Here is a 22413-nt window from a genome sequence, read left to right as displayed (position 1 = left end):
GCCCGATTCGCGTGTGACTAGTCACTACTGTGGCATTGAGAGGGCAGGGCTCTCTTCGACGAGAAGGGAAGTCCAGTGGAACAGATAGCATGATTACCAGGAGTTGATGCCACTGGTTTGTAGCGGACAAGGCAGATAATAAACGAGCATGCAGTCTACCATCTCTGTGGGGCGTTAATGACTGTCCGCGAGAACGATGCACTGAACGTCTCTTTGTCCTTGCGCTGCGACGCGGCAATGATGCCCGTTCGATCTGTAACCGGCGTCGCGTTGATGATCTTATCGAATTCCTCGTCGTCGCTAGCTGCTGATCCGGACTCGGCATCTGAATCTTCCACGGGCGTCGGATCCGGTCGGGCGATCTTCTCGGGTTGGGGCTTGTCCGGAATGGAAGGGTTCTGGAACGATTTCGAGTTGAGGATTTTGGCACGGATCTCGGCCATTTGGGCTTCGTCTTCAGAGTCGTCTGAGATGGCATAGGGGTCTCGTTCTTCCTCCGCTTCTACTTCGTCCTCGCCCTCGTCCCCGTCCTGGTCCTCGTCCTCTTCTGCGTCTGATTCKGCCGGTGCAGCTCGTCTGTTTGTATTTCCTACTGTCCATATATCGTCGGCACCGCCCTCTGCGCGATTCTCCTCGTACTCCCGCTCAATCTTGGCCAACCATTCTTCCTCCGCTTTCTTGATGTCCTCCTCCGTCGCACAGGCAGCGTATCGTTTCAACAGTGCTGAATTGATCTCGAGGAAGGCTTCGCCGTAATTGAAGTACTTGAGGACCTCTCGCGCCCAGTCTTCATGCCCACAAATGCAGAAGCAGGCTGCTAACGCCTCGACGCAATTCAACCGCCACGGCCGTCCATAATTCACTGTGTTGGCTGCAATGAGATATGGTACTGTAGATGAAGAAATTATCAGCTCTTTGGTCCTACAAAAAGCGTAGTCGCGAATTACAGACAAAACACTTACAAAGTCTTTCGCACCGCCCGCCGATTCGCGACCAAGGGACTTCCTTGACCCTCACCCAGGAACACTCCACCACTGCAGCTCCGAATTGCTCTAATAATTCGCGATCGGCCGGGGAGAGAATCTTCTTTGCATTTGGCCTAATAGTTACCCGTTAGTGTCGCCGCACATGGAGGCGAGGAAGAAAAGAGACCCACGAGATCACCACCCCGGCAAACTTCTGGCCGATCGCCAGTTCTCGCATCAACCCAAAGTGCATCAGTCTCTTCCCAGAGCATCGCTTCGGGTCACAATGCCCTAGATCCCAGCAGGCGGCTTTGAATGCAGGCCTGTCTGTAGCCGAACCATCGTCGTCATCGCGGGGCACTGGGCGTGGGCGGGGGTTGGAGGAGAATTTCTTGCCTCCTCGCGAGAAGTTGTCTTTCTTGTGACGGACCATTATCTGCGATGGCTTGCTCAATAGTACTGTAAGAATAAATCGTCAAAAATCAGTATGCGGAAGAAGTAAGAGTGATGAATGTAGGAGATGTGATTGAGAAATTCTACCAACGAAGGCAAGACGCCGATGAGGGCGCCACACGTGGAGCTCCGCCCGCCGAACTAACAATCATAGGTACCGCACCCTCTCTCCATCGTCAGCCAGCACCAGGCAGTCAAGAATTGCCGGCATTCCAATTCATCAAACACCTACTAGCTAGCTGTTGTCATCTGTGCCAGTGTGTCCAGCTTGGCTAATACTTGAACTTGTCGCTGTCCCCGCTCCACTTTTCTTCCTGTTCCTTCTTCAGTCGTCATCCTGGAGGCAGCATCGGCACGTATGGCAGCTAGGGACCGCTATGGTGCCTACGCTGATGTTGGGCTCACACCGCTGCAACGAGCCATTCGTACGTCTCGAATGAACTTCATCGTAGGAGCCCTTCGGACTGACTCTTGATGATCGATAGGAAATGCCTGTGATTTTTCTCTCTACGAGCCCAACCTTGCCCTTAACCTCGAGGTTGCGGACCTGATCAACTCCAAAAAAGGCAATGCGTGAGTCGCCGGTCGGAATTCTGATTCACACGCACGGGGCGCATTCTTATCAGTTACAGTCCTCGAGAGGCAGCATTTGAGATTGTCCGCCTGATTAATTCCCGAAATCAAAATGTCGCATTGCTGGCGTTAGCGGTAGGTGGTTTCGTTGGCTGGCGGACAGGGTGCTGGTGCGGGGCTGACCACGGTTGCTTGTTGAACAGCTTCTCGACATCTGCGTCAAAAATTGCGGTTATCCCTTCCACCTCCAAATCAGTACAAAGGAGTTTCTCAATGAGCTGGTTCGTCGTTTCCCAGAAAGACCGCCAATGCGGCCCTCCCGGGTGCAGCACCGGATCCTGGAGTCGATCGAAGAATGGCGGCAGACTATTTGCCAGACGTCGAGATACAAGGAGGATCTGGGCCATATTCGCGACATGCACCGCCTGCTATTATACAAGGGCTACATGTTTCCTGAAATCCGTAATGAGGATGCCGCTGTCCTGAACCCAAGCGACGTACGTCCTTACCTTCCTGGTTTCCGCGTATAGTGACTTGAGTGCGACTGACATTTGCTGGACAACAGAATCTGCGTTCGGCCGAGGAGATGGAGGAGGAAGAGCGGGAAGCACAATCGGCGAAGCTGCAGGAGTTGATCCGCCGAGGCACGCCAGCAGACCTGCAGGAAGCCAATCGGTTGATGAAAGTGATGGCCGGTTTCGACACAAGACACAAGACCGACTACCGGGCCAAGGCAGCGGAGGAAGTGGCCAAGGTGCAGCAGAAGGCCAAAATTCTGGAGGAGATGCTACAGAGCCACAAGCCGGGCGATCGGGTTGCCGAAGGCGACGTGTTTGAGGTGAGGATCGCGCATGGGCGCCTCTGGGTGTTTGCGGCCACTAATTCGGACAGGAACTTGCGAGCGCACTTCAGAGTGCTCATCCGAAGATTCAGAAGATGTGCGAGGAAGAGTCAGATGACCCAGAAGCTGTCCATAAACTGCTGGAAATCAATGACAGCATTCACCGCACCATTGAACGCTACAAGTTGGTTAAGAAGGGTGACTACGATGGGGCATCCAAGATTCCCAAGGGTACTCTAGGTACTACGACAGGGGTATCGAAGAACGCAAATAACGAACTCTCCTTGATCGACTTTGACCCGGAGCCGAGCTCGAACGGCAATGCGCCGCCAGCGGCCGGGGGCAGCTCCCTGGAGAATGACCTGCTTGGCTTGTCAATAGAGGAGCCAGTCCCCGCTGGAAGTATCTCGTTGGGACCTGGTTAGTGCTGTCGACAAACAGGATGGTGTAAGATTTGACGACTGACGACGGACATAGGAAACATGGCTATGTCTGCCAATCCACCGCTACAACAGGCCGCTGCAGGGTTCAAGCCTTCTTACGATATCATGGCTTCGTTCAATTCATCCCGACCGGTCTCGCAGTCTTCCTCCCCGGCTCCCCGGCCACCGCAGCAACCGACTGCGACCCCGACACCGCCGCCCCCTGCGACTGACCCCTTTGCAGCTCTCGTGTCCGCAAGCCCTCGGGCCTCCAGTCCCTTCCCGTCCGGAGCTTCTTCGACTCAGTCACCCGCAGCTGCTTCTTCGTCTCTCCTCGACTTGGTGGGAGCTGGTCCTCCTAGCACCGCAGCTGCCAGTGGTAGCAGCGCTAAGACACAAGAAGATGACGAGTGGAACTTTGCTTCCTCGCTGCCGGAGAGCAACGCCCTCCCAACTACTAATAAGGTGCAAGTGTTGAACTCGTCTTTACGGATCGAGTTCGCTGCACGGCGGCATCCCAGCCAGCCCCGGCAGATCCACGTGGTAGCCCTATTCTCGAACACCACCGGCCAACCACTGAACGAGCTGCACTTTCAGGTGGCCGTAGAGAAGGTTAGTTCCATCACTTATGATCGAGGACGAAGTCATGCTAAAAGCGCTACAGTCTTATACATTGCAGCTCCGGCCGCAGTCTGGACGTGATATCGGACCGCTGCAGCAGAACGGCGTCCAGCAGGAGATGTTACTAGATGGAGTCGAGACAGGCAAGGGTAATTCGGTCAAAATTCGGTTTAGAGTGTCGTACAGGGTAGGCGCCGAGAGGAAAGAAGAACAAGGGATGGTGCCACCATTGGGAATTGCCTAGGGAATGGAGATGATGGCCAGCAAGTTGTAATAGATATCCCCGATATGCTTCTCTGTGTGCTTTCCGTGGTCTCGTCTATCTGAGAACTGTGATACTCGATGGTTCGATTCCACCACAAGCATTGATTGTCTATATTTTTTCCCCCCTTTCTCGTTTTTGGCCGATTGAGCAGTCTTTTCTCTCCATCGTCTTTCTTTCATACCAATAGATTGAGCAGACTGTTGGTTGCTGAGATTAGCGGTATACCGGTATACCGGTATACTCGGTTGGTTAAAGTGCTGTTTTACTTGTCTTTGACCATTGCTCGCATTGATAGACGAGGGCCAAGGACCTATGAGTAATGCCGAGATTCCCCGTGCCCAGTTACGAGACGAAGATAGATGCCGCCTATCTAGCCGTAAGGCTGAGATTCAGTCTAGCCCTTGCGCACAAGCCTCCTAGCCGGGTAGGCAGTTCTGGCAGCTGGAATCAGTAACGAATGGCAGGCTGGCACACATACCTCATACCACTAAAAATACTCCATATTAATACTCCGTATTAGTGAGCGGCCAGCCAGCTGTGGCGGTGGCACAGACCCCACATTTGGTTCGGCCGTACCTCGGGTGGGCCGCGACGGAGTTCGGAGAATAGGTAGGAGTTAGCAAAGTGAGAGCATGAGAGTAAACGAAAATGCTAAATCTCCATGTGGATCTATCAGGTTATCTACGAAGCGAGCCATAAGAATGGTCGACTTTCGAGAAACGAGAAGCCAACAGGTATTAGCGACAGGACGATAAGGGACGAAGACTGAAGCCCCGCGAATAGCCTAGAGCTGATAACTTGATAACGGCGACCCCGACAGAGCGTCTGGTCTGGAGAAAGTTCTCTCGGGGTGGCGAATCGGACGGTTCAGTCCAACCACGGATGCAAGGTGGGAGGGACCGTGACAAGGTGGGCTGATCTAATAGCAGTGCTTGAAGAGGGTTTGCAGATATTTGCAGATCATGGCATCGAATCGTGAATGGAAATTGACGGCCTGGATAGCGTAACGGGCTTGAGATCATCATGCATGAGACTGATGCAGGTACATATGTAGTTCAGATGACGAGTTAACGGACACTACCTCTTACCTAGACTCATTGTGCGGTTGATCTGCAGAGTTTCGTAGCTAGCCTATGCATGTACTGAATACTTCATTATCAGAGTTAAGACAAGCTCGAGCGAATGCAGCAACGAGGTTGATTTCATTCAGCGTAAGATGTGGAGTCATGGAGAATTCAACTGTCTAACTCATCGAGAGAGTGCACTCATAGGATGATGGTATAGAGGATGGAGTGGGATCGGTACCGTGTATGCAGACAGACTGATCCATGTCTGAAGCTGTACAAATCGAACTGCCATATTGGGAAAGATCGATCCCGATCCGGAAACGGGTGGGGTATTTGTAAATCACGTGATCTTATGCAGCAGCGTCAGAGGCTAGAGCTAGAGCCGTGTAAAGCCGACGCAGATCCGGAAAAGTTTTCATCATCTGGGTGCTTCATACGATTGATGGACTGCCGGTCGGTGGGTCAGCTATTTAGTTTGGACCATCTCCATCTCCATCAATGATCGCTCGCAAGATTACTTTACCCTGGACTGCTGGGGGTGCTCCGTACTCCGTAGGGGCCTTGGAAATTATGCGAGCATTTCCTCCTCAACCCATTGGACACATTCTGTCTCATTTCTTAGAGTTTGCTCGAGTTCGTCGTCTATTTTGGCAGGCTCAATAGACTGGAATCATTGGATTATTGATTCCTCTTGACCGTTACGACTAGACTACCGGGTACCTTATCCAACAATCAGCAAACGGCCACATACTGCGCAACTGAGTGTAGTCTTACAGAGTATTATCACACTCCAGGTAGTATGCAGAGGTACTGTCGAAGGTTGTATGAGTTGGCCAGGTTGGTCTAGAGTCTAGACTCGAACATCGAGATCAGCTTCTGCAGACAATCCGACAAAGGAAGTACCCCATCAATGAAGAAAAGGACTCAATCTGATTGTTGTGATTCGTCTTGCTCAAGGGGAAATGAGTTCCGGGGTAACAATCTCCCTCAACCTAGAAACATGCGCAGGCGACGAGGCGACCCCTCTTCTCGTGTCTGACAACTCTGTCCAGCTCGAGTCAAGCCAGTCCACTAGGTTGAGACGGTCCTCAGCTTCTCATACCTACTTGGGTAAAAGGTAAGGTAGCTACCGACTCCGTAGTATGCACTCGGAACACTACTTACCGTGCCTCCTATTACCACCGATAGTAAAGTAGTACATGCATTCTTGCATACATACATACATACATACACACACACATACTAAAAATTAGAGAAGAGACGCTCGTCCACTGCATAGGCTAGGCTTTGGGGGGTTCTTGGTCGGATCCATGGATACAAGCATTTGCGCCATCCAGACTCCTCTTCCGACTTGCACCAAGATTCAGCTAGGCCCTTGGTGGTCCTCGACGGGGAAGGATCCAAACTCTCCCATACCCCGGAAACCCATGGCTCCTCGCTCCAGACTCGCTGTGTCCGTGTTGACAGCTGCCTACCATACCATACCATACTACCAGGCGATGCCTTCTTGGGCCCAAAGTTTAACTGTCGCTTCTCTTGGGATTCTTCCCTCTTCCTCTCCTCTCCTCTCCTCTCCTCGCCTCGCCTCTCCATACTTATTCTTCTACTTCGCCTCCTCTCTCATTTTTCTTCTTTCTAATATTCTACTCCTTTTCCCCTTGAACAGAAGGCAAGTCCTGCGTATATAGCTTGCCGTTGATGGTATATATCTGTGTCTAAAATACCCATTCTTTACTCTTTACTCTTTACCACCCACAAGCCTCCTTCACAATGACGTCTCCAGATTTGGATCTGGATGTCGTCCCCATCCCTCGTTCGCGAGAGGAAAACCAAGAAAGGTAATTCTTGTTCTGATCTCATCTCCTACCTGAAACCGAGTCAGGACTGACTTCCAGTAGAGCCTTCATCGCTGCCTCCAGACGCAAAGATCGAAGCTTAGATGCTCGTCTGGAATCAGCCAACCGGGCCTCGATGCTGCACAAGAAGCGCACAGGCAAAGCCCTTCACATTACAAAAGAAATCGTCGAACGCGAGGCCATGTACGAGGAAGTTGACGAGCGCTACCAGGAGAAGCGGATCCGTATGCTTCAAGCGCAGAACCTGCACATCGAGGAGCAGCTGAACCGACAACTACTGGCGGCGCTGGCCGTCCGAAGCAACGGCATTCAACAACGCCGTGCTGCCAACGCACCTCAAGGTCCGGTGAATGGCGTGCGCAAGATGAGCCTGGATCTATCCAGCCTCCGTTCTTCTTTCTCTGAGAGTACGCCGACAGGGGCCATGACCAGTCCGATGGTAATAGATCACAACTACATGCCGCCCCCTTCGTATAACGTGAGCCCACAGTCATCCTGTATGACGCCCGAGGCGTCGTATCCAGAGATGGTCCCCGCCTCCTCGTCGGCTCAGATTCCACCCTACCTTGCCAATGCCGCTCAACACGCGCCACCATCACCCCAACAGGCTGCGGCCCCCCAGCAATTTCGCCCGTTTTGGGCAGGCTTCCAACCACAACAATATCCAGAGCATCTGCAACAGCATCCCCAATTCTGGAATGGGACCCCGACACGGCAGTTCAGAGACCGACTGGCTTCGGCTCCCGAGATTCCTGTGCACGGTCTGCCGTCCGCTGTGCCTGCTTCTTTGTCGTCCTCTGACGCCACTTACGGACGGGTATCGAATCACACACGAGTCCGGTCCGAGCCCGACCAGCCGTTCATGGCTCAAACACGATTTTCCGCTTCAGGGTCGAGTTCGCCCAAGATGGAGATGGTCTCCACCAGAACCCTGTCCACGCCCGATCTGTGCCCAACGCCGGGGACGCCCCACTCGCCCACTTCAATGGTCCATGAAGCAGGGCACCTGGAGCTCGAGGCAGCGACCAAGGAGGGTGAGGTTGTCTTCTCTGCGCCCCAGGAACTCGATCCTGACTACGATGAGTTCAGCCGCTTCGCTTGGGGATTGGGCAACGATGCACCGATCCAGGAGCGGGAGACCTTTGGGTTTGACGACTACGTTGCATTGGACGAATTCACGGCGACCGCTTGAACCACCTCTGTATTTTTTTTTTTTTTTTTTTCTAGATTGCTCCTGTACTATGGTTTCTCTTGTTCCTCGGTTCTTTACTTGGCTACTGCACGAAATTTATGGTGACGGTCGGGAAGATCAAATACCCAGGTCATGGCGTTTTCAACTGTCCTGTACATTGGCTATGAGAAATGACATTCTATCATATTGAAAATACTGTACAGCAGAAAAACTCTGCACAGGAGCAGACGTAACCTTGTCACGTCAAACATACGAAATTGGGCGCGATTAATCAGAAGACACCGCAAACAGTAAACGCGCAGGGTATGCAACCTTAAGATAAGGGACCCCGCAATAGAGTTTAAAGTGAGCGCTTGTGTTTCAGCTGTAGTACATAGCACTATGCAAGTGGACATTATAATAGGCAAGGAGATTCACAGTAGGTAAAAAATACCTCACCTCAAGCAACAAGAGTAGCACTCCCGCACAGACGATTTCAGTCTTTTGAACCATGTGACAGTCCAGTACCTAGAATGATCTGATTCTGAACCTTCTTCTGTTCGGAAGGAACTTAAAAGCTCTGAGTCTACAGAGTAAAGACAGAGTTGACTGCAGTTTGTAGACTCAGTACTAGGGCAAGCACTAACTTCAGTAGGAGAGTGGGTTCGGTGCAGCGGGGCCGAAAACGGAAATAAACTTTGGGGGCTGCACGGTGGTGGAATGCCGCTCCTGATTTGGAATAGTGGGATCGTAAGGCTCCAGTCCTCAGTCCTCACTCTGGAATATGGAGTCACTCCTCAGTACCCTTGCAACTTGCAACTTGACCTGCAACTGCGCTTAAGGTTAGGTGCATATGCATATGATCTGCATATGCAGACTATTAAATGAGTCCACACGTGGATAGATATCAACATCTATATCCTCAGTCAACTAAGTATTTCAAATTTGTCAGTTGCAAGGCGCAACGCAACTATGGTACAGTACAAAGTAAGTTGGACCGCCCCACTAGAGCTTACGCACTGACCACAATCTGGCACTGTTTTCGGCTATCATTGGAGACTGGAGTAGATGCCTGACTAATGCCTTATTCTTGACTTCCAATAGACAACCACCGCGCTCAGAAATTACTCAAAAGTTACCCTAGGTACTAAGTATGGCCAAGGGTTGACTAAATATGAGACTAGGTTACGTTTGCTCTCCTTTCCAGTAATACGCCCGCGTCGGTTACTTGGAGGGGTTAGCCCTGGGCTCGGTCATAACTCCTCCTTACTCAAAAGGGAAATTCCTCGATAGTATAGCCTCGTATCACAGACAAAGTTAGGTATAGTGAGTGGGCCAGGCACCTGCTCTCCATCAGCTTCACTGGTAAGGATTTCAAATCAGCGTTGATCTCCTCGCGTCCACACTTCACAGCAACCTAGAGTAAACTCTCGTAAGTCTTAACTCAGGCCCAGATCCAATCAGTGCGCGAGTCCGTAGACAGACGAGCTGCAGAGTTCAGAGTTCAGTCAGCATTAGGCGTTGCCCAAACTTTCTTCAGCTTGAGTTGGCCCAGTAACGCACAATACTCCGACGGCCTAACTTTCATCTCTGACCAATGCCTTGATTGGGAGATATCGGCCTTGCACTCGTTGGCTAAGCAGCAAGGACCAGGACCAATACGAAGATGAAATCCAGAATGATTCGACCCGTCGAATCCACACCACCACGGCCATCGTCGGCGGTCACTCACCAGTTGCCTGTTGCCTGTTGCCACCCTCAGCTACCTTAGTCTAGGTACGGGTGCAGTGCAAGGTACACTACCAACTGGCTCGGTTAGGCAAGAGCATCAGCACGGAGGTACTCCGACTCTAAGCCAAGTCCATGCTTATCATATCATATTATTGGGGCCGTTGGCCAGAGCCGCCAGACTGCGCCTCAGGCTATCGATATCATCAGACTACGAGACTGCCAGAGGTGAGCGTGCTCGCAGCAGGGACAATGGTTGGTTGGGCGACCGCACAGACGTCCATATATTAGGGCCGGGCTGGTCAGTTCCGGGGTGGAGGGGCAGTTGAGCAGATCGTGGGACCAATGGGTGAGGAGGCTGCGCGCCACTGGGTGTGTAAGATTGTGGTAAACTAAGGTAGGTAGTAGTGTTCCCCGTACGCCAACAGAGAGTTAAAGTTTGAAAAGCAGCTGTTCAGTGTCCAATCGGAAGGCGCTAATTCAAGTCAACCCCGTTGGACGTTCTCAAAGTCTGGTCCTTAAATCATCTCTGATTCGTGAAACCAATGCTATCATAGCCTGCTATCGCCTGTCTAAACAATATCCCTGACTAGCTGATAAGGACAGTGGGAATGAACAAGGAAATGAGTACCGCATCAAATACCAGGGGTACAACCAACAGACTATTCCCGCCGGCTAAACAGCTCGCGTCCGATATCCCCGCTTTTGCGCACACTAACGCTCGAGCTGCTGCTCCGTCGCCGGCGACTGCGGCTCTCTGCAGGATCAGCAGGGCTCAATCCGCTAGCCCGCGCGTGCAGGTTCAGAATATCTGTCAAGCTCACCACCCCCGCGAGGCGACCGGACAGTCGGGCGCCCGGCAATGTAGACGCGGGTATCGACGGCGCCACTGCGTGGGGCATTCCCACCGACGCAGCGGGATGCGTGAGTGATGCCGCATTCATGTATGGCTGAGGCGGACTAGGAAGATGAGGAGTGCTGTAGTTGGGAGCTGGTAGGTTGGTTGTGGATGCGGGAGGTGACACCGGCGGTGACTGCGCATGGTTGGTGCTCGCCGCCAACGGAAGCTGAACGCTCGAGTGAGACGGTGTAGGTGGCCCCGACGACGAGGGTGATAGGGGATCAGTGACCCATAATCTACATTATCCTCGGTTAACTGCAGGCCCTATAGCTTGAGCTTAGCAATACAGCACTCACCGATGAGATTTGGTGGCCACCATTTTGGCTACCGTGTGCGCCAGAGTCGAGCCAGGGTTCACATAGAACACAGGAAACGAGTCTTTACCCTCCAGGAGGCCTCTTGCGGATAGGATCACGGAGATGAAATGAATGCACGTGTTGTGGAGAAGAGGCAACGATGACGATCTCGTCAGGAGCTATTCAACGTTTCTTTTAGCCAGTTGAGGATTTGCTTGGAAAATCAATTGCATTACCTTGACATCCGTCGTAGAGATGTTGCCCACCACGTTGGAATGGTTATCTACCACAGCAATGGACGAGATCCCTTCGCTGTTCATGATTTGCAGGGCTTCGCAAAGCTGCTTGTCACCACTAATCGCTGTCAGAGATGCTTACTGACGCAAAGCTGACGCAAAGAAACACTCACTTGATGGAGATCACCTCGCGAGACCCGATGCCCAAATCACGCAGGTACTGAGGGTACAACTGATCGATGACGGGAAAGCTGCGACCATTCTCCCATAGAAACTTGACAAGTCGGAATTGACTGACGATTCCCACCACTTCGCCGTCCTTGCGTTCATCCACCACGACCACACGGTGAACCCCGCCGCCAAACGTCTCGACAGCCCTCGTCAAGTTGGCCGATGCGGGGAGTGTGGTCAGTGGCTCACTCCGGCTCAGCTCCTTCACGTCTTTCAATGGTATTTTGTCCCCGTCTCTGGCCTTCCTTGCCAGTTCTTCATACGATTCGCGAAGTTCTTCATTAGGCTGCGTCAGTCCCGCCGCAAGTAGAAGGTATGCATTCAGATCCGAGTAATCGAAAGTGCCCACGGCCGTTTTGTGTTCCGGGGTCTCTCGAATCAACAGCACTGGGGCGCTGGAATCGATCAGTGTCTGTAGGTATTCAGACATTAGCCAACCATAGACAAGATTTAAAATGCAAGACCACGCAATTACATTCGTTGCTTCCTCAATTCCAGTGTCCAACTCGACAAACATCAAATCATCCGGCCTGACAAGCTCCCCAATCGAGATTTCTCTCCAATCTCGGCCAGCAAATGCGGGGTTCACATCCTTAGGAGCTGGAGGGTTATCGATCAGACTCTGAATCGCTGCCTGGGTGAAGGACGGCTGTCGGCGTGTGCGCGGAGAACCGGGTGCAGCGCGGAGACTCTCGCTGAAGCTCTGGCGATGCTGATGATTCGAGTGATTGAGTCGAAGGGATTGGCTACGCGTTGATGGAGAGCGTGAATCGGTACTAGATCGCGGCGATGCAACAGCTGACCCATTGGAATGGTCTGCCACCGCTTCAAGATTCTGATGGTCCGCCATGGCTGAGCGCGGGGAAGGGGGCTAATCCGCGGGGGAAGCTGACCCTCCCGGAAGGATATAAGCGGAAATGACAAGTTCGGTCTCGGAGAGAGGATCAAAGACAGCTGTCTCACTTATTATTACCTAAAAGAGACGCTCAGGATGCACTTCTGTTTCTCATTTAGCCAACTGAAATGGCTTCACCAGCGAGATCGCTGTGGACAAGCACCTCAGCGCCCTTGAGGCTGTGCCAATCACGGGGCGGTGCGGGGGAATCAGCGGTGTTTGGCTCGGCATCGGCAACTGACCAATCAGCCGTAGGTATTGGTGTCATTGCGGCGTCATTACCATACCTGAAATTTACCTTATCAAACGATGCAGATCATGCAACTCGTGCCTGTACGCCTAAGGCAATCCTGAGCCTGACCCGCGATTCACAGAGAGAAAGACCAGGCCGTAGAGTGTCAGAGCGGTTGTCGAATAATTCCATCTGCTGCCATTTCAGGCACCTTGCATTCCTGTGAAATTAAAGAAACTAAAGAAAGTCACCTAGGACATCACGGAGATCTCTCGGGTTTCCCTTTCTCATCACTGGCTTTCTGGATCCAGAGCTCGGCCGTGACGTCTCTTCTGGCGATTGGTCTGCCATCTTCACCTTCTTTAGTGGTGGGTCTGGAGGTCTAGACCCAGAGGCGGTTCTGCGCTGGAAGTATATCGTAGAAGAACTGCTGCCTCTTTTGCCCAGACCCTGACTGCCTTCTGGTACGATTCGAAAGTCCAAAACAGGGCTGCCTCGTAGTAGGCCCTCTTCTATCACGTGTCCATCACTGCTGGCATGAAAGCTCTTCTGATAGCATTCATAGAGTGTAAGAGGCTCTGATACTTCTATTTGGTTGGAATTTTTGACCACAAACTGTGGGATTGCTGTCACCTCCCACCGATCTTTGTCCAGGCTTTCGCCTTGGAGGCAGGATTTGAGATTGGGGCACCCATGGGCGATTATAAGACACAAGCCTGGAAGAGCACTGAGGTACCGTATCCCCACCGGTGAGAGGTCTGGCTGACTATACAATCTGAGGACGCGAAGGTGGGTAAATGCTGCTGACGTCTCCGCCAGCTCACTCCACGTTCGTGCGATTCGATCGTTCAGACCAGCCACACGTAGCTCCGAGCTGTCTGACATCGGCATTACCTGCAGTGGTGTGGCGATCTCCAGCGCAACGAGATTCTTGATATTAGCAATCTCCACAAGCTCTGGTACCCGCCCAAACGAGGGAGCCAGGGTCAAGACCAAGCGCCAGCTGAGAGAATCGCTCTTGACTACGCTCCAGTATTCTCGCAATGGCATCTGGGGCCACTTCACTTTCATGGATCGGTATTTTGCAACACTCCGAAATTCGGCGGGGTACACTGTTGCAAATAATTTCCACATGTACAAGGTCCTTCTCTGGCTGAAGACCGTTGCATTGGACTCAGCATTGTTTACGGCACAGCATATCTCAGGGAGGACTGCACCAAGTCTTCACTCACCGTTTGCCAAGGTGATCCCACAGTCTGCTTGCCATACGCCATGGAATATGATGAAACAACTCGGGCGTCAAATCCCTCTGATCAGCCAGAAGCTGCTCCATTGCACACTCTTTCAAAGAGGGTGCGCCCTTCTCGTGTCTTGCGTCTCGCTCCACGATGCTGAATGGGCTCTCATGAACCCAAGATGGGCCCATAGAGAATGACATAGCAGGAGCCATAGCCTGTTCTTCGTAGACCTGGCCGCTTTCCCGGTCCAGCTTTCGGACAGACATGGTAAAGTCACCAATACTTTTGACCATGTCAAACTGAGTTGCAAAATATAGTATAGCTGGACAATAGGATTCTTTCAATTCACTGCAATGGACTGCCCTGCTGCTGATGCTGAACGGCCCCTACCAGCCTGTAAGCCATTGAAGTCAAGTTTCGGCCATCTCTGCTTGAGTACCTTTTTTAAGCTGTACCTTCAATAACATTACTAGCAGCAGCTCAGACACTCAATCTGAATTTGTTAGAGGTATATTATGGTGAAGAACATGACTAGGCCTTCAGACGCGAACAGGGATGAGTTAAGTAACCATTCAGCCCTGTGATTCACGTGATCTACCATCACAGTGGAATTTCGTCCCTTTATTCTGATGATAAAAGATAGTCGGCTGCTAAATCTATGCAGATGTTTCCAATTTTTGGTTATCTGATATATATGGACATTAACCGAGAATGATGGACTAGAAGAGAAGTAATGGAAATCCTTGATCTGATCCCAGCCCAAATCAAGTTATGTGCACAGATGGGCTATCAGCCCTGGAGCATTCGACAAGGTCGCCAATCCATCTTGACCGCTAATGTTGACAGCAGCATGAAAGCACAATATAATTGTGGTTGTTTATTCGTCTTTCGCTCAGGATCCGCCCATACACGCGTTGAGAGATGTCCGGTCTTTCGATCCTGTTCTGTATTTCATGCTCAACAGACCGCAACCAGCCACTCGAGTCAATGAAAAAGGTAGACCGACTCAGATTGCCGGTAAGTCGACGGAGGTTCCTTAGACAATCGGTACGGACAGATAAGCGGTATTTGGTGGTCGCCGATGAGACATGGTGGACGGCAATGCCTCTCTCCAGCAGTGACCATGGACAGAATGACAACGCGCACAAGAAACAAGTCGATGAGTTTCGCACGAGTGGGTGAATGAATGGTCGGATGTTCGGTATATGAAAGGATTGGCTGAGGCATAGCTTGGGAGCTCGCGCGTGTTATCATACTTTGATGTGTACCTCTTTGAAGTACAACGCGGCTGAGGAGTCCTGGTATAAGGCATCTCTCTAACGGTGAGCTGCATGGTGTGATGGTTCGGAAGTCAAGTCACAGTATGGATCTCGAAACTGTGCAGCTAGAATATCAGCATCGAGCAAGCGGTTATTTATAAGGCTAGGGATCCCCATATTGAAGACCATCAGATAGGACTCGAGCGCTTTGGTCAATATAAGGGATGCCAATGTCATCATCAGATGGCACCAGGGCGTTTTGTCTCTGGTTGAAAAGAAACATATGCAAGGGCAAATATCCTCGTGGGAATTTCGTCTTGTTTCGCATCATCAGTGAAGCTGAGTCTTAGATTCCCTGAAACCCGAAGCAAAGTGAGAGATCTGATCGTCGGTCAAATTGAGAGAAGCAAGGGCACATCTAAACCCAGTAGAGCTGAGGCCATCATAAGAGAGGGGAAATGTGAAAGGAATAGCGATAATTTACTAGGAAGGGGCAAATTCAAGGGTTGATGCTGAACAGAAATGCCCCCTTGTCTCCTTTGCAGCCGATTATTGTTGTTGATCTCTCTTCTTACCACCACCGCATCGCTGCACATTATCAAATAACCTTGACCTGGTCAAGGTTTCAGAATTTCTGACTGATAGTGGGAGTAGATCTGTTGTCTCAAATCAGGCGTCCTTCAATGTGATGAAAGACACAGTGACTCAACTCGATGAGTGCTCTCAGGCCAGCGAGGACTCTTTAATTGCCACCGTGTGCCATAGTCAACTTGGAAGCTGTGTCACTCTCACAGTTATTCTCTTGTCTTTTTCTTCCCTTTTCTTTTCTTAGCAGGCACAACGAGGTCATGAAGGAATACTGTGGTCCGTATTCGGTCACTTAAATGGCTATGGATGACGAGCATCGCGTTTACGTGTTTCGATCTGCCCTAGCCTTCTGTTGCGTTTCACTAGAAGCTCTGATTTGATGGTGATCCGATGATTGAGTCAATCATCGAGGTCAGGCGCGGAGAAGAGACGGCTGATACTGGTTGGTCACAAGCATCACCAGGCTGACATCGTGTGCCCCTGACGCCAAGAGCTCTTCACGGACGTCGATCAAAATCGATGGTTACCACAGACGGATAGTCAACCATCTCGTCTTGCTCCTCTGACCAGTCAAACGATGGGAACTCTTGTGATCATTGCCACATGTGCTTCCAGAAAGTCATTATCAGTGACTTGGTGTTCAATACGATGGGGTGTGTTCAAAGATCAGGAGGACTAAGTCCCCAAATGATATATAACACAAAGTCGCCAGCCGAGTTCAGAGAAAGCCTTATGACTCTTTGTGTTTCTTATGAGGCTGTGTGGTAATTGTGAGCCATTCATCCTCTATATAAATCCATCTCTTGGGGATCCCGTTTCGTTTCTGTCAGAGTACCTTTTCCCTCGAGGCTGTAGCTGTCGGAAGTTGATCGAAGCAGAGCGCCGCAACGATGAGTTCTGCTACAGCACGGGAGAGATCCCTGATCGTCAAAAGTCGAGAACCTAAACCTCGCTCTAAGACCAAGAGGAAGTTCAAGATGCTGAAATTTATCAGCTCTGTCCTCTGGAAGCAGGCTTCATTACAGATAGCAAATGCTCGCCAGCATACAGTGTGGCTGTTTGATAATACAGCCTATCAGCGTGTCACTCCCAAAGCCCTTGGGCAAGGGCGTCCGGCATGGCGTGTTGAAGTTGTCGCCTGCGTGTTTGAAAAGGACAGCCGGAAAGATATCAGCAAGTTTGTCGCAACGATAGCGGATCTCATTGGTCTCGACGGGGAGATAGGCAGTGATCGAGAGACCCGTCATCAAATAACCCGTCGACTGCGGCCATTCTTGTACCACACAGCACCTGCACATACAATGGTCATCGAGATCCCGCTGTCAGACGACTCCATACAGCTCCATCAGATTGGTCCCACGGACAGCAACGGTATTTGCAGCCAGACCGTGAATTTGGGTTCGCTCCATCTTGCAGACGGCACCAGGACACGGTCGTACCTTCGGGGCTGGGAGGGCGAAGTGTCCATGGACACGCTCTTCGCTGGTCCGGAAGGTTGGCTTCTGATTTCCGACATAGATGACACTATCAAATATACAATGACTTCCGAACCCACTGGGATCTTACGGACTACTTTTGTCGAGACAGCGCGTCCCATCAGAGGAATGCCTCAATTCTACTTCCACACACAAAGACAACTAGTACCAACATGGTTCTATCTATCAGCATCACCATACAATCTATATCCTTTTCTCCGCGAGTTCATCCACACCTGGTTCAATCCAGGCACACTGATGCTTCGGGAGTCTTCCTGGATGGATGTCGGCTCGTTGATTCGATCCTTTACTACATACACCATGGAGTATAAAGTGAACAACATGGAGAAGTTGTACCAATCTTTTCCGAAGAGACAAGTACTCTGCATTGGTGACTCTACGCAGACAGATCCAGAGGCTTATGCAGAAATCTACAGACGGCACCCGACCTGGGTGAAGGCGATTCTGATCCGCAAGGTCACAGATGTCCCACACTTGGAAGGGAAGAATTCTCCAGAACGATTCAGGACTGCTTTCAAAGGGGTTCCGGAAAGTGTATGGACAGTATTTGAAGAGCCCGAAGAAGTGTATCATGTTGTGGACCGACTTTCTCAGTCGATCCTATAGGTTGCTCGCGGTAGAGAAGGAACAACTGCGCGATTGGTGCACCAGAACCCATCCACAATATTGTGTGCAGAATCCATGGCTAATGCTCAGGCTCTTCTGTCACCCTAGTAGAGAGGTATGGCAAAAAATTATCCATAATTGCTGGTAGAGTTGCTGATATAAGCACAGTTACGTCAACATGAGGCATCCGCATCATCGAAGTCTATACAGTCCCGATGCAGTCTCGCTTTGCAGCGCGACCAGCACATTATTGTTTCTGGTTATCAAAAAGTCAAATTTTCTGCTGTAAACCATCGCCCTTCGCAGGGCGTTTGTTTCCGGAAGTGAATTTAGAATTTCGCAGAGCTGCCTGTGTTGCATATCCCCTGTGAAACTCCAACACCTACAACTTCCTCGCACGCTCATTGACCTAGAGGATCTTTTTAATACCGTCAAGAGATACAATAAATGAATGGTTTATTTTGAACTCAACGGAACCCTTGCCTAAATACTGAATACCTTTTCACAATGAAGCCAGCAAAACCAGCGCAAGCTAATATGGATGAACAAACATTCGTCCCGAGTACGATGAGGGCCCTTTACTACGGCCTGAGCGACAACCACAGCCACGACGTAACAGCTGTGGGTTGCCCCGAGCCAGGCCTGATCTTCGATACCGACTTTCCCACACCCATACCGTCACCGAGCCAATATCTCATCAAGGTCCAAACGGCCGCCTTCTCGCATGACGAGCTGCGACTCGCGAAGGTGCTCAACCCGAGAACATCCATCCCCAAGATTCCCCTCCACAACTTCTGCGGCACAGTCATCAGCACCCCCGATGAAGATCACTGGCACCCATCCGGCCCCAAGTTCAAAGTCGAGGACGCCGTATTCGGTCTGATCAGTCACAGCAGGGACGGCGCCGCAGCCGACTACGTCCTCGCAACGGAAGACGAGCTCGCATTCAAGCCCAGGAACATCAGCGCCGCAGAGGCAGCAACGATCCCCTTACCCGCCGTCACCGCATGGCAAGCCCTCTTCACCTACGGCAAACTGGATCCCGCCGACACGAACCATGTGCGTGGTGGCCTGCGCGTGCTCGTCACAAACGCCCGCAACAGCGAGGCCGGCATCCAGGCCCTTCAGCTGCTGCGGGCCCTGACCTTGTTCCCGCACTATCGCCCCTGGATCTGCGCAACCTGCGACAACGAAGAACAGGGGGCAACCCTCCGCGACCAATTCCAGGTGGACCAGTACATTGTCGCCGCCCTCCCGTTGCCAGCCGAGTGGGACCTCGCCACAACGTTCAAGCAGAAGCAGTGGGAGCCCGTGGATATCGTCATCGACTGCGCGGGCGAAGAGATGTTCCAGCAAGCCCACTCGCCAGCGGTTGTCAAGGAAGATGGCGCCGTCTTGACCGCCGTCGACTCCACGCCGGCTCAGAACGGGCGGACCGAGGAAGATACGCAGACCGGTAACGGCTCGAAGAAGAAAGGCCCCTTGAGCAGATTTATCTCTGTACAACCAAATGGGAAGGCGCTCGCGCACATCGCGACATTAGTTGAGGAACATAGCGTCCGCGGACGGATAGAGAGCATCACGGATCTGGTCAACGGGGCAGATATACTAGCTGCGGGCGCTGCTGGCGCGGGCGGAGGGAGGCGAGGAGGCATGATGGTGATCCGGGTCAACCCATAGATGATGTATAGTCATTGCATATTCGGGCCGGGGGGTTTTGGTTTTGTTTTTCGTTTCATAGCAATCAGTATGCTGTCATTTGACTGGGGTCAGTATACAGGGTATGGACACAATTTGCATTGGAGCGTACGAGCACGCCCTTTTAATTTGAGACTCATATTTCAGGTACTATAATGCAACTTGCGTCAATCTATGACACCTAGCTGAACAAGAAGGGTACTCGGTACTCGACAATGATCGGAAGACTTGGAATCGAAAATGGTAGTTTCAAGATAAACACACATTCTGAAGTAAAGTAGGTAAAGTAGGTCCTCATCGACTTGCCTGAGAGAAGGGTTCACAAGGCGACGAAGCATGCAAAAGCCGAGAGATAATGGACATGCGCACTCCCAGCTGTTTCCATTTGTTGAGTCCTGAGCGCTGGAGCGCGTTGATCCTCCAGCGATCCCACCGCCAACACAGGCCCAGTGCTATCGATAGGCCGCGCATTGTCCATAGGATTCAGTTGTGTATGGTCATGCTCCGTCCTGCCGCCGCAAGACAGCCCCTGCCCGCCTCTCTCCCGAGGGAGACGCGAACAGAAAAAGAAGAAACAGGTACAAGAAGCCCTGGAGAGATGAAAAGTTTTGGTATTCGAACAACCCGACGGATAATCATTCAAGGAAGCAAAAATAAATACGGTTTCCGTCCAGGCTCAACCCGCGTGCTTAAAAAAGAAGAAAAATACATGAGATCGATCCATAAGTCTCTCTGCGTGCTATGTTCTGTGAGAAACCGATAGAAGATGTGAATGGGAAAGACAGAAGCAAAGACAGAAAATTAGATTGATAGCGGTTGAAGACCTGCATACCGGTATAACAAAAATAGCAGGACAGTTCCTGCTACAGTAAGGAATCAAGTCTGGTGAAAACGCTCAAACATGCTGCGACAATCTGTAGATGTTTGCACATCAGCTTCTGTAACACCGTAAATAGAGCGACGAAACATACCTCCAACTGAAGTTCTCGATCCTTAGCTTTATTGACCTCGTCGTTGATGGCCTGTGCCAGGTTGGCACCAATCGCCTGTCCACCACCAGGTCTCCGAGCAAACGGCCACTGGGAATATTCTGCCAGCAACTCATCAACCTGCGCAAAAGCCCGCTCTCTCGCCTCGTGGCTCATTGTAACAAGTGCATTCTCCAACACGTTGGCCGCATAGGCCGCGCATACCATGACAACAGTTCGAAGATACCGGAACTCAGCATCTTCAGGGAGCCATTGGTTGGCCGGCAGAATCACGGTGCGACTGCTACAAACGTTGCGGACACGGCGATGAAGATCATCTTTGGCGCCGCCGTCGGCGACTGGGTGTGTGGCCATGTCAAAGAGGAGGAAGTTGCGTTTTTCGGTACGGAGAATGCCTTTGTCGACGAGACCCTTGGCAAGCCGCTCACGAACCTGTTTGAGTTGATACCCAATCTTCATCAAGTTCCATGTTTCACCTAGACAGTCGTATTAGCTGCCCGTCTTCTCTTCCGTATACCTGTCAGAAGTTCAGTGCCGGAGTCTTTGCACGCACCGCTCATCAGGTCAATCCATGAATTCACGCTCATCTTCTCACTCGACTTCATCATCTTCAATGCCTCGTCCAGCAAGACCTCACCCGTCAATGTATCATCGATGACTTCGATTACGCGATCTGCGAGAGGGAACCGTCGCCGGGAGGAGTCCTTTTGCATGCTGATGCGACCGCGGAGAGCCAACTCAATGACAATGCAACCCCGAAGAGCATAGGAAATGTTTTCGTTCCAGAATGAAAGGTATCCCTAACAGAGCGGAGAATCGCAAGCTCCATGTCAGCATTGCCTCGTCAATGCGCACAAGCGGCTCATGGCGCTCGTGGCAATGTTTTCAATCCAGCACTGACCTGTTTATCCTTCAACCCCAGCAGCAGCACTTCCTCCATCAGGGTCAGTTTGGGCTGCTTGCCTCGCTCTTCGGTCTCGCTCAGATCCCGGGGATCGAAAGCGATCTTGTGGCCATTCTCAGAGCTTGTGAATGAGGCCTCCGGTCCGCGGTGGTCAAGTGCGGAACCGTTTCTAGATACCGGGGAGGACACTCTGCTATCATCGTTGTCATCTCCGCCAGCGACTCGACCGCCACCTCTCCGGCGAGTCAAGCCCCCGGCTGAGGCCATGAGGATGTCGGAATGTAGGACGGTGGACTGAAAGCGGGGAACTGGTTGAGCAGGTGGTGACGATGGGGACTCGACCGTGGGGTGTATATCGTGATGCTTCTAGGTTGGATTTGGAGCAGAACAGAAACTAAAGACAGACCAAGAAGAGGAGTTTGGCGATTATCTCACTGATTCCCTGGGTGGAAATTAATTGTCAGGGGTGGTGGAGCGCAGAGCACAAGGACGAGTGACAGATAAAAGAGACCACGGAAGACAAGAGGAGAAAATCACAGGGAAGAGCCAGAGGATGGCTAGGAGGTATACCACAGTGACAGAAATCAATCTCCTGTGTAGATACTCAAGAAAGCAGAGAATTGAAGTTCCTCTGCCTAATGATAATTCCAAAGATCATGGTCGTCTCAAATAACATTCTTTAACCTTTCTTACTAACTCCTGCTGGTTTGTTAGCGCTTCGCTGGTTACGGATCAGAGCCGCACCATGATACATCTGATCTTGAACATCAACAATAATATAACTGGCAAGATTTCAATTGACTTATAATAATTAGCTGTGCAAACCCAGTTAATCCTTGGACTCAGAATTTAACCGAGTCTTAAGCAACGAGTTGACCCCAC

At 51.4% G+C, this 22413-nt stretch overlaps 8 protein-coding genes across 8 annotated transcripts; 4 read left to right on the top strand and 4 right to left on the bottom strand.

The window, feature by feature from the left end:
- Nucleotides 1-155: 155 nt before the first annotated feature.
- Aspvir_006604 (ribosome biogenesis TSR3 family protein) lies at nt 156-1398 on the bottom strand (the record flags this gene model as incomplete). The annotated part of the gene is made up of 3 exons (XM_043269799.1): nt 156-889; nt 963-1099; nt 1157-1398. 3 exons carry the CDS (start codon nt 1396-1398, stop codon nt 156-158), a joined length of 1113 nt encoding a protein of 370 aa, XP_043125734.1.
- Nucleotides 1399-1776: 378 nt separating this feature from the next.
- Aspvir_006603 (VHS domain protein) lies at nt 1777-4119 on the top strand (the record flags this gene model as incomplete). Its single annotated transcript, XM_043269798.1, has 8 exons — nt 1777-1843; nt 1904-1991; nt 2051-2126; nt 2195-2488; nt 2557-2829; nt 2883-3252; nt 3310-3866; nt 3919-4119. The coding sequence occupies 8 exons, from the start codon at nt 1777-1779 to the stop codon at nt 4117-4119; spliced, it is 1926 nt and encodes a 641-aa protein (XP_043125733.1).
- Nucleotides 4120-6977: 2858 nt separating this feature from the next.
- Aspvir_006602 (uncharacterized protein) lies at nt 6978-8255 on the top strand (the record flags this gene model as incomplete). The annotated part of the gene is made up of 2 exons (XM_043269797.1): nt 6978-7045; nt 7106-8255. 2 exons carry the CDS (start codon nt 6978-6980, stop codon nt 8253-8255), a joined length of 1218 nt encoding a protein of 405 aa, XP_043125732.1.
- Nucleotides 8256-10624: 2369 nt separating this feature from the next.
- Aspvir_006601 (CBS domain-containing protein) lies at nt 10625-12476 on the bottom strand (the record flags this gene model as incomplete). Its single annotated transcript, XM_043269796.1, has 5 exons — nt 10625-11099; nt 11160-11338; nt 11396-11513; nt 11569-12038; nt 12102-12476. The coding sequence occupies 5 exons, from the start codon at nt 12474-12476 to the stop codon at nt 10625-10627; spliced, it is 1617 nt and encodes a 538-aa protein (XP_043125731.1).
- Nucleotides 12477-12990: 514 nt separating this feature from the next.
- Nucleotides 12991-14284, bottom strand: Aspvir_006600 (uncharacterized protein; the record flags this gene model as incomplete). The annotated part of the gene is made up of 2 exons (XM_043269795.1): nt 12991-13906; nt 13986-14284. The coding sequence occupies 2 exons, from the start codon at nt 14282-14284 to the stop codon at nt 12991-12993; spliced, it is 1215 nt and encodes a 404-aa protein (XP_043125730.1).
- A 2444-nt stretch (nt 14285-16728) lies between these two features.
- Aspvir_006599 (phosphatidate phosphatase App1 family protein) lies at nt 16729-17940 on the top strand (the record flags this gene model as incomplete). Its single annotated transcript, XM_043269794.1, has 1 exon — nt 16729-17940. One exon carries the CDS (start codon nt 16729-16731, stop codon nt 17938-17940), a length of 1212 nt encoding a protein of 403 aa, XP_043125729.1.
- A 507-nt stretch (nt 17941-18447) lies between these two features.
- Aspvir_006598 (NADP-dependent oxidoreductase) lies at nt 18448-19620 on the top strand (the record flags this gene model as incomplete). Its single annotated transcript, XM_043269793.1, has 1 exon — nt 18448-19620. The coding sequence occupies one exon, from the start codon at nt 18448-18450 to the stop codon at nt 19618-19620; it is 1173 nt and encodes a 390-aa protein (XP_043125728.1).
- An 881-nt stretch (nt 19621-20501) lies between these two features.
- On the bottom strand, nt 20502-21798 carry Aspvir_006597 (GOLPH3/VPS74 family protein; the record flags this gene model as incomplete). Its single annotated transcript, XM_043269792.1, has 4 exons — nt 20502-20552; nt 20610-21103; nt 21181-21427; nt 21529-21798. The coding sequence occupies 4 exons, from the start codon at nt 21796-21798 to the stop codon at nt 20502-20504; spliced, it is 1062 nt and encodes a 353-aa protein (XP_043125727.1).
- Between the last annotated feature and the right edge of the window lie 615 nt (nt 21799-22413).

This window comes from Aspergillus viridinutans, assembly GCF_018404265.1.
Source record: "Aspergillus viridinutans IFM 47045 DNA, scaffold_4, whole genome shotgun sequence".
NCBI lineage: Eukaryota > Fungi > Ascomycota > Eurotiomycetes > Eurotiales > Aspergillaceae > Aspergillus > Aspergillus viridinutans.
Note: the sequence above shows the minus strand (reverse complement) of the source record. Positions and strands in the feature narration are given on the sequence as shown.